We start from the raw sequence: 10544 nt of genomic DNA, 5'->3' as shown, positions 1-10544 counted from the left end.
CTGTGGGGCCGGAGTTCGCGGGGGAACCGGCATCTAGGATGTTGACCCCGCAAATCCCACAGATGCCGAGGTGGATACGCTAAATCAACGTCGATCTATTCAAGATTCCGAAGGCTAACACCATTTCTCGCTATCCAATATTTCTTTCAGCATGAATCAAAACTCTTCGTGATCTTGACGATTCTCATCGCGGACGCTCGGAAGTCTGCCTACAGTCATTTTCCGAATGCCGACCCCAACCTCGAACTCAGACCCTGCGGCGAGTCCGGCGGAGATACCGAGACCTTCAACCTCAGGACCGACGTCTTCGGCAACCCGGAAGTCACGCCGATATGGATTTGCTTGCTCCAGCTGCAAATCCCGTAAAGTCAAATGCAGTGGACACCGGCCCATCTGTACAGGATGTCGCCGGTCAGGCGAGGAGTGTGTCTGGCCGGCCCCCACCTCGGCGGAATCCCGACTCCGTGAAGCCAACGCCCGGATTAGAAGCCTAGAAGCTTCAATGAGAGAGCCTGAAATCGAAGCATCTAGGTCTCCGAACACGAACCAGAGGCATGAGACATACACGCCCCAAACAAACGCAACGTCGGATTCTGCCCATGGACCATCAAACGACGGCAGTCGGGCAACAGCTGCGACAGAGCCTGACGGTGAGGGCTCTTTGTGGTTCCAGATTGGCATTGGAGAGGATGGAGCAGTCATCTACAACGGACCTACAAGTCGTTTTCACGCCGGGGCTCTGGAGGAAGACAACCTTAACGAGGCGAGCGACCCGATACGGGGCCACATCGAGACCTTGCAGTCCCAGTACGCTCTAATGGACTCTGTCTGGCTGCCTCTTATTGCTGCCAAGCCAGGAATGAATGGGACAGGAGTAGATGCAACCACTGGTATGGCCCTGCTAGACATATACTGGTCATGGTTACACCCCTTGCACAGCTGCGTCTATAGGCCTATTCTAATGATGGATCTGGCACTGGGAGGCCCATACTGCTCTGACTTTCTGTTACTATGCATCTTTGGGTTGGCAGCGAGGCACTTACCTGAAGAAGCTTCTGACAACTCTGGCGTCAGCAAAGGAGAGCGCTTTATCGCTCGTGCGCGAGAGTTACTCCTCCAAGAGATGGCAGCAACGAAACCAGCCATACCTACTATTCAGGGGCTATTGATACTTGGGGGCAGACAGTGCGCCTCGGGCAAGAGCTCCGAAGGTTGGCTTTACACCGGGATGGCCATCCGAATGATGAAAGATATTGGTCTTCACCTTGATATCACCAAGTTGTCGCGGCTGGAAAGATGGACGCCAGCCGAGATCGAAACTCGCAAGCGGCTGTACAACTCAGCGTACATATGGGACAAAACTCTGAGCCTCGCCCTCGGGCGTCCTCCCTCATTGACAAGACGTCCTTACCCTGCTCAAGAAATACTGGACAAAGTTGACGATCAACGCCTCTGGAAGCCGGTCCACGCCACTGAAGTTTCCGAGAACTACGTTCTTTTGCCTTCTTGGACTACATCAACATTTTGCGCTTTTTGTCATTTACATGAAATCACGACATCCATGATGTTATTGTTCTCTAGTGTGACCAAGAATGACGAGTTTGCCTCACAGATTGCCGACATTGACAGCAGAATCCACCAATGGTATGATAGCATGCCTACTGCTCTGAAGATAGAGGACATCTCTGGCTTGAGACAAAGCCCGCCGCCGCACATTGTTTCCTTGAAGTACGTTGATTCAATGCAAGAGAAAGCATGAATCTGACACAATAGTAGTCTTCTTTACCATGCCCTTCATATTCTTCTCAGACGACCCTATCTCAGTTCTTCAGACAAGGACCTGAAAGAGCGAAGTATGAAAGTTTGCATCGAACACTCGAAGAAGATTCATGCCATTCATTCTTTGTACTCCCAAACATTTCCCCATAGACTGATGACCTATCAAGTCAGCTACTGCATTTATACCGCGGCAACTGTTGAGACGGAAGAGTTGAAAAGAGCAACGACACAACAAGACCGAGAAGACGCTGCAGCGCGTCTTGCAGCCGCATTCAGGATTTTACAGAAGGAAGCCTCGCATACACCTGGCAGCGGAAGAAGTCTGGATACCATTCGAAGACTCTTGAGTACGGGACAGCCGTCAAGAAACGGCGGACATGAGAATACACCCATTCCAAGGAATCATGTGCAACAAACCAGCCAACGACAACTCCGTACGATGAATACCGAGCATAATGGAGGCGGATTCGCCAACGGTACTGGCGGGTCTCTGGGTTCAGTTCCTGGTTCATATTCGGCATCTGCCGACTCTTCTGCAACAAACAATAACAACTCCCTCTTCCCTGCAGCTGACGGCGGGTTATGGAGTGATGATATTGGTTACGGCGGTACAGATACTGGCGCCGGTTTTCATCCCGACGCCTTCCCTTGGGGGGTTGCCAGCTTATCGACGTTCTCTGGCACCGGGATGTTGTGGCCGTCGTTATCGAATACCGAGGGCTTCCAATGACAGCGACTATGATCGCCTGACATTTATGGAGGAGCAGATTTGCCAACTTTCCTAGTCGAATTCTTTTCGGAAGTTTTCTCTATCACATGAGTAACCGCTGCAACCCTCCATCCACACTTCGGTATCCAAATCCGACTTCTAGGTAGTCTGGCTTAGTCGCTACCAACGCGCTGGAAAAAGGTGATGTAGTAATTCAATTACATGGTCCATCTCGTCGATCATCACGGCTCATTCCAAAATATAGCAACGCGGGGTATGGAGACTTAGAAATCATTAAAAGTAGTGGGATATAAGCCGAGATGTCCTGATGGGAATGAATTCAGGTGAACAGCGCCAGGCCAAAAACCGTTTTCTCATCTGGTTTGAAATAATGATGTCGTCTTCCTTCGCCTTGATTTCTTTCATAGTGACGGTGGGATCTTTCCTCAGGGACGTTCCACAGGCACTGGCTGCAAGTATCCCGGTGGTGAACCCTCGAGCTTCCACCGACAACTTTCCCACCGCATATGAGGTACCAGCTGGTTTCAGGAATGTGTTTCCAGCCGAGAACTTCAACCGCAACGTCACGACAACTTGGTGGAGCACTGAAGTTCTCGATGGACACTCAACAGAGGCCGCTGCAGAGGCCAGCGCGGCTCTCGCAAATGCTTCATTCATCGTCTTAGACAAGGACATGTATCAGGTATTTACATCAATTTGTTTCTATAGACAAGTAGTTTAACTGACGTTTTGCAAGATATTACAAGTGAACGATGGCACTGAGTTTGCTGCAATTGAGTCGATCTTCGACTTTCCTCCTGGACCTTCGTTCTCGCGGCGTATAGTACACGACGGAACCGTCTTCTCGCCTGAATGCAACTGCATCTTCTTCGCCGAGCTACACCCACCAAAGGAGGGATTCTCCGCAGACGCGATGCCATGGGTATGGCGAGTCAATCTCAATGACACGCCACCGACTACGGAGAAGGTCTATCCCTCGCCACAGCTCACAGTTCCTAACGGCGCTTACTACCACAACGGGAGCGTCTACTGGGCACAAGAGGGCAACTACACGAACCCCGGTGGTATTGTTCGAATGGATCCTGTTACACTGGAAACAGAAATTGTTCTCAACAACTTCTTTGGGCATCGATTCAACAGCCCCAATGACGTGGTTATCACACGAGACGGGGTTGCTTATTTCACCGATGGGTACTACGGCTATGATAACTTCAACGACACTTTGAAGCCGGAGTTAGCCAACGGTGTCTGGAGGTGGGATATGGGGACTAGCGACCTAAGGATGGTTGCCGGCGCTGGTGGTGGTCCTTTTACCAACCCAAATGGTGTTGCTCTGAATCTTGAGGAGGACAAGCTCTACGTCACAAACCGCGGCAATGCGTCAGACAATCCAGCTGGTGGTCGCACAATCTATGAATACCAGATTCATTCAACGGGACTCCCATTGCGCGGCGGGGATGTCTTTGCGTATGCCGATTCGGGGTTTCCGGACGGCATCAAAGTGGACCGGGATGGCCGGGTATACGGAGGAGTGACGAGCGGAGTTAGTGTTTTTGACCCCAGCGGCAAGCAGCTTGGTATCATCAGAGTCGCGGAGGGCGATGTTGCCGTGAACATGCAGTGGGTAGAGGATTGGTTTTACATCGCGGGGAGAGATCATCTTTATCGCGTTCAGTTGAACACCTCCGGAGTACAGTCTTACTAAGACGAAGGCATGGTAGCAACTACGTAAGAAGTTTGCCAACCGCTTGTTGAGAGAGACCTGACCCCGCATCAAATTTGTTGTGGCTCAAGTACCGAAGAGCATACCGATCTTGCCGAACCACCATCGGCATTGCTGCCGGGGAAGTGGATCCCCGGTCGGAATCTGGCACCGACACAGGCACTGGCACAGCCACTCTCGGATGAATGTCTCCGAGTCTGTTATATACCGTGATTGATTCGAAATATATCATCTTACTATCAGTTACTTTGACACAGAAATATGGGCGCTATTACGACGACTAAGACAAGTTCTCGGCCAAGTTTCAGCGAGTTACCCCTTCGCAAGGGCGACCCCAAGGCATCTGCATGGGGCTTATGGGGTGTTGAAGATGAGTTGGGAACTCTCAACTTACTCAACCCATCTCTGGTTAAGGCTGCGACTTCTGAGGTTGTTACTGGAGAAACGGTACCCCTGAAGTAAGCTGCAGTCCCTCACTTATCCTATTCGCATACACTAGTGAATGCTAATATCATTCCTCTCCATCAGCCTTCCCCTGAATGCATTTATCCAACCGATGAACCCAGTCCGCAAGCCATGTTCCCATAACATCATCGCCAAAGGACATGCAAATGATGACGAGGTGAGCCGATCTTGAGAGGACAGGCTGGCGTAAACCCATCTAACTTCTATGCTAGCTAGACATCAACACCCAGGGGTCAAGTCACTGGGACGGTCCTCGACATTACCCTTACCAGTCGACCCTTCAGTACTACAATGGTGTGACTCAAGACGATATATCCGGTCCTAAAGCGAACTCAAAGATTGGAGTCCAAAGTAAGTACCGTGTTCTTAACCTCCCGATTGAAATTAACTAAGGCAAGACAGACATCGCCAACAAGACCGTCACTGGCCGCGGCGTTCTCCTGGATTGGTATTCGTGGGCCATGGAACAAGGCATCCAGATTGATCCGTTCTCAGCTCACGGCATTCCGCTCTCCGAACTGAAGGCCGTTGCGAGCGCCCAAAAGGTCCACTTCCGTCCTGGTGATATACTTCTAGTCCGAACCGGATGGCTCGAGGCTTATCGCGCTCTGTCCGTGGACCAGCAAGCCGCCCTACCACGTCGGCAAGTCCGATCAAGTTGCGGAGTTGAAGCGACTGAAGAGTCTATTCAATGGCACTGGGACAACGCTTTCGCAGCTGTAGCTTCTGACACTGTTGCGTACGAGGCCTGGCCTAGCCCGAAGCTATGGGGTGTTAGCATGCACGAAGTCTTCCTCAGCGGATGGGGCATGCCCATTGGAGAGAGCTTTGATCTCGAAGACTTGGCTGCGAAATGTAACAAGGAGCAGAGGTGGTCATTCATGTTTTTGAGTGTGCCGTTGAATGTCCCTGGCGGGGTTGCAAGCCCGCCAGGAGCTGTGGCGATCTTCTAGGGGAAAACTCAGATGTCTCATTCTGAAAGTAGCCACAAATATGGGTTGAGTCTCCAACAAAGTCTCGGCTTGGAAAAAAGATTGAGTTTCTGCTATTTGATCTATGTGAACATCCATCATGTTTTGTTTCTAGGTCCTCTATACCTCTCCCTCAAGCTCTACTCAGAAAGTCGCAATCATCCTGTAAAAGAGAAACTCCCATCTCGCAACTCGACAATCTAGCGGTGCTTTTCAAACAAGTTTGAAATCGAAAGGCTTTCTGTCGCCTACTTCCCTTTGGGCCTGATTCCTCAACGCCCTGCGCAAAATCTTACCGGACTGGGAGCTGAATATTAGCGAAGGCTTCATGTAAATAATTCAACACTTACCGGATTCTTCGGGATCGCATCAATAAAGCGTACACCTCCTTTAAGATGCTTGTGTTTCGAAACCTTTCCCTCCATCCATTGAGCAACTTCCTCCGCAGTAATTTGAGAACCGCCGGATTTGACGACGTAAGCTCGAGGAACCTCATGCCCGTTGATCGTTACTCCCACGACTGCAGCATCCGATACGTTCTCGTTCTCCAACAGGGTAGCCTCCAGCTCAGCCGGCGCAACCTGAATTCCCTTTACTTTGATCAACTCTTTGATGCGATCAACAATGTAAAAGAGTGCGCCCGTCTCATACCGATCGACAAACCCGACGTCGCCAGTTTTCATCCACCTGGTTCCATCGGCATCCACTTGCACCGTGTCGCCCGTTGCTTTCTCGTTCTTCCAATACGCCTTCATGAGCGTCGGCCCCGTCAGCCAAATCTCTCCACGCTCGTGTGGCCTCGTGATCATGGTCTTCCCATCCAGCTGCATCAGCCGCGCCGAAAGGTTCGGCATCAGCTCGCCGACCGAAGCGCTTTCGTTCTTCACATTAGAGTCCCAGCTGGAGATGTAGCACGTCATCTCCGTCATCCCCCATCCCTGCCTGACCGATGCGCCAGGCGAGCACATCTTGCCGACTTCTTCGATTGTGTCGCCGGACAGCGGAGCAGCGCCACCACTGATGTTCTCGAGACTGGACATGTCGTACTTTTTGGCTATCGGGTTCTTTGCCATGCTGACCAGGACTGGAGGTACGGCAACGAGCGTGGTGATGCGGAAATTCTGGATGTGCTGAAGCATTCTCTCGAAGTTGTATGCAGCCATGATGTAGACCGGGACACGCAGAGCCGGAAAGATGGCCCCGAAGTATGTCTGCGCAAACGCATGGTAAAGAGGCAGGAAGCACAACGTCCTTTCCCTCTGTCTGAATTCTTCAATGCCCGGAGCTTTGTTCAACAAACTGATGACTTGAACGCAGTTGGCGACATAGGAATGATGTGTAACCTCGACGCCTTTGGGTACCCCAGTTGTCCCGCTGCTGTAGTTCAGACAACAAGTCGTCGATGCAGGATCCTCCGGCTCAAACCAAACCCAATCCCTGGCTGCGACCTCATTCCCAGATATCAGTTCGGTCCAATGCCGAGGGCCGTTGCTGCGATCGTCACTGAAAGCGAAGAACTGGGGGACAGCCCTGTAATCATCCGCTCCGAATATGTAGACTCTGCTTGGTGATATGCCGGCAGACAAGGCGGCCTCGACAGCGACGGGGAGGTTCTCTGGCGCTGCAAACACGAACTTGGCCCCCGAGTCTCGTAGCTGATGTGTAAGTTCGCGAACAGTGAAGTTAGGGCTAGCTCCAGTGTAGATACCGCCCGCCATCAACACACCGAGGAAGAGGCTCGGATAGAAAATGGTGTTGCCGGAATACACCAGAACCCGATCCTGCGCTTTGAGGCCGACATCGATGAGTCCCAGTGCTATTCGTTTGGACAGTAGTCTGAAGTCTGATCTTGACACGGCATGGGACTCTGGACGATCAGCATCGATAAATACTGGCCTCTGGGAGTCTGATAACTCTTCAGTAGCGGAGCCAAATATCCATGTCTGAAGGGAACATATCGGAATCGGCTCCACGAAACGCGATTTAATCGTCATTTTTTAAATTTCAAATTGAAAGAGCTGCCAAAAAATATAGAAGAGCGACTCTTTGTTTGATGCGAAATTGGACGGTTTGCCAGGGACGGAGAGAGGTGCACTGAGGGGCAAGATAAAGTTCGCAGGTTTACTGTCTGCTGGGCTTAGCAGTTTAAATCAACGTGTATGACGATCGCTTTGGTAAGATCGCCCGGGATCTCAAATGCATATGTCAGAAAATAGGCAGTTGTTAAAGGCGGATCTATTGGCTACTGTAAAGGCTTATGCTAATGATCCATGTATGCCGGATCGCCGGCATAGTCTGACTCCACGTCAGCGCCGGACTCTGCTAACATTTCGGGACGTAAGATAAGCGCTTGTAAGGGGTTGGATTGCAATTGGAGAGTTTATACAATCGTGCCTTTCATGTTTGAGACACCGTGACCAAATAAAGCTTTCCGCTCTTAGACGGAGCTGTAGCCGGGGTGGGGCCGAGCCAAGGACCGAACGCACCCCGGGTTCACCGATCAGTGGTATTGGTGAATTCGGCCGCGGACATGAAGCGACTATGCCACTTCATCGACCTTTGCATCATTCTTATCCATGGATCCAGCGACTGAACTATTGTCCTGGGGAAGAATCGGCCTGCCGCGAAGTTGTGCCCAGACGGCAATATGAGTAGGCCGTGAGAAGAGGGCGTCTATCTCTTCCAGCGAGACTCCTGTGAAGCATCAGTGATGGAACGTTACTAGGTTTGAACGGAAGTCCTTACCTTTCGTCTCAGGAACACAGAAAAACGACCACAACCCGATGCCAATCAAGAACCCAGCAAACATGAAGTAGGTTCCGTACCCCAGGTCTGTGATCATGAACGGCGTGGCTCTGGCCACTACGAACGAACCCAGCCATGTGCTTGCTGTTGAAATCGCAACGCAAAACATTCTGACATCCAACGGGAAGATCTCCGCTGCATATGTCCAGGTGATTCCCTGGATTGTCGCGCAAATTATAAAAGAGTGCAGATATATGCATACCATGGCAAAATAACCCCATCCGCTCAACTGGATGTTTCCTTCGGCGGCATTCGTGGCTGGGTCTGCAATCATCACGTAGCCGCCCACGTACCAAAGAGGCAGGCTGCCTATCAGAGATCCCCAAAGGAGTCCTCCGCGGCGACCGACCTTCTCGACGACCCACACAGCGAACAGTATCATACCGAGCATCTTAGCAACACCGTAGATGCCGGTGCTGAACAATTTGTTGCTACAGAAGAGTTGTTAGCATCATCCCTTCAACTCTAGAAAGAGATAAATACCTGGTTCCCACGATACCCAACGTCTCAAAGATCCTCGGGCTGAAATATGTCATGATGTTGACACCCGTGAAACTTTGGAGAAACATCAGGAAAGCACCAACTCCAACCCGATTCCTCGTTCCCGGGGCCAATAACTTTCGAAACTGTTGCTTCTTGCTCAACCGCATCGTGCTCCTCTCCTCAACCTGCTGCCTGATCTCCCTCATTTCATTCTGCACATACGGGTGGTCCGCAGGGAGCCCGCGAATATGCACCAACACCTTCTCCGCCGCCTCGAAGTCATCCCCGCGGGCAAGCCACCGCGGCGACTCCGGACAGAACATAATCCCGAAAAAGAGCAACACGGCCGGGAGAAGCTGTAGTGCCAACGGCACGATCCACTGAGCTCTCTCGCGCTCGTCGATCGTCCGGTCCGTGGCATAGTTGATCCAGAACCCAAGCATCCCGCCCCCCTGCGAGAAGATCTCAAACACGCCCACCAGCCTCCCGCGGATGCTCGGCGGCGACGTCTCGGCAATGTACACCGGCACCGTCATCGTCGCCATGCCGATGCCTAAGCCGCCGATCGCCCTCCCTGCGTACACCAGCTCCAGCATTCCGTTCGCGCCGGACATCATGGCGCCGCCGACGCAGAAGACGAGCGCGGCGGTCATGATGGCCCGTTTGCGGCCGTACTTCTCGGCGACGGGGAAGGTCAGCAGGGCGCCGAAGAAGGCGCCGACTTGGAACATGGAGGCGATGTTGGCCTGGGAGTTGTCGCGCTCCGAGGGGGTCATGTTGGCGATGCCGAAGTCGCGGACGAAGGAGTCGAGCGACATTGTGCCGCCGATCACGGCGGTATCGTAGCCCACTAAGGAGGAGAAGTTTTGTAAGTCGAGATCTGAATCAGTGAGGGGGAAGGTCTCGTAATCTTACTAGAGAGGGCTGCCATGGAGGCCACGAGGGCGATGTAGTGGATCGTCCAGTTGCGGACCTCGGGGGGGTCGGTCGTCCTTTCGGCTGCTGCGAAACCCATGGTGCCGGTGATGAAGAGAGATAATTTGGAGCCTCGATATTGGCTGGTAGAAGGAGGATAGTAGATGGCATACATAGATCCGTGTGATGAAAGCCACCCTTATATAACCCAAGATACCGACAGCTCAAGATGCCGACGCCATCTCAGCCAGTGATGTCTCTGGAATTCAACTCCGGGGAAATCTTGGGGTCCCGGCGGGGTTTTGGGAGTCGTGCGGAGTGCATAGAGCGCAGGATGAGCCATATCGAAGGATATCTTTTTGCGAGTGTGTGGCTCACGTATGTCCAATAGATCGGTCCCTGTATGCACCGGTAAGGATGAGCTGCATGTTAAGCAAGGATTCTCCGCGTTTATCTGTCAAACAAACAATCTGGGGATATCTCTAAAGCGGGGGGAAAAGGCCAGTCTCGTCTGCCCGAGGGCCTTGGCCTTTATGTTAGTCTGTTGGGCTTGAGGTCGTCCAAGATATTCGCCCGGTGGGATATCGGCATGTTGACCTCGATCCCGAGAGCCAGGGAGAATTCGGCATGTTCAGTCACGGATTGCGTCGAGCTCTGCTCACATCACATAGCA

The 10544-nt window shown here is 52.1% G+C and overlaps 3 protein-coding genes across 3 annotated transcripts; 1 reads left to right on the top strand and 2 right to left on the bottom strand.

Annotated features, from left to right (window-relative positions):
* Positions 1-4493: 4493 nt before the first annotated feature.
* On the top strand, positions 4494-5650 carry CGCS363_v000819 (uncharacterized protein; the record flags this gene model as incomplete). The annotated part of the gene is made up of 4 exons (XM_036632668.1): positions 4494-4690; positions 4761-4854; positions 4910-5048; positions 5100-5650. The coding sequence occupies 4 exons, from the start codon at positions 4494-4496 to the stop codon at positions 5648-5650; spliced, it is 981 nt and encodes a 326-aa protein (XP_036501584.1).
* Positions 5651-5881: 231 nt separating this feature from the next.
* On the bottom strand, positions 5882-7662 carry azaF-1 (Acyl-CoA ligase azaF; the record flags this gene model as incomplete). Its single annotated transcript, XM_036632667.1, has 2 exons — positions 5882-5968; positions 6019-7662. 2 exons carry the CDS (start codon positions 7660-7662, stop codon positions 5882-5884), a joined length of 1731 nt encoding a protein of 576 aa, XP_036501585.1.
* A 545-nt stretch (positions 7663-8207) lies between these two features.
* Positions 8208-9971, bottom strand: qutD-16 (putative quinate permease; the record flags this gene model as incomplete). Its single annotated transcript, XM_036632666.1, has 5 exons — positions 8208-8362; positions 8414-8630; positions 8676-8904; positions 8957-9806; positions 9872-9971. The coding sequence occupies 5 exons, from the start codon at positions 9969-9971 to the stop codon at positions 8208-8210; spliced, it is 1551 nt and encodes a 516-aa protein (XP_036501582.1).
* Between the last annotated feature and the right edge of the window lie 573 nt (positions 9972-10544).

The sequence above is a fragment of the Colletotrichum siamense genome (genome assembly GCF_013390195.1).
Source record: "Colletotrichum siamense strain Cg363 chromosome Unknown KSG_Cg363_contig01, whole genome shotgun sequence".
NCBI classification, from domain to species: domain Eukaryota; kingdom Fungi; phylum Ascomycota; class Sordariomycetes; order Glomerellales; family Glomerellaceae; genus Colletotrichum; species Colletotrichum siamense.
The sequence above is the reverse complement of the archived record's forward strand: the minus strand, read 5'-3'. Positions and strand labels throughout refer to the sequence as shown.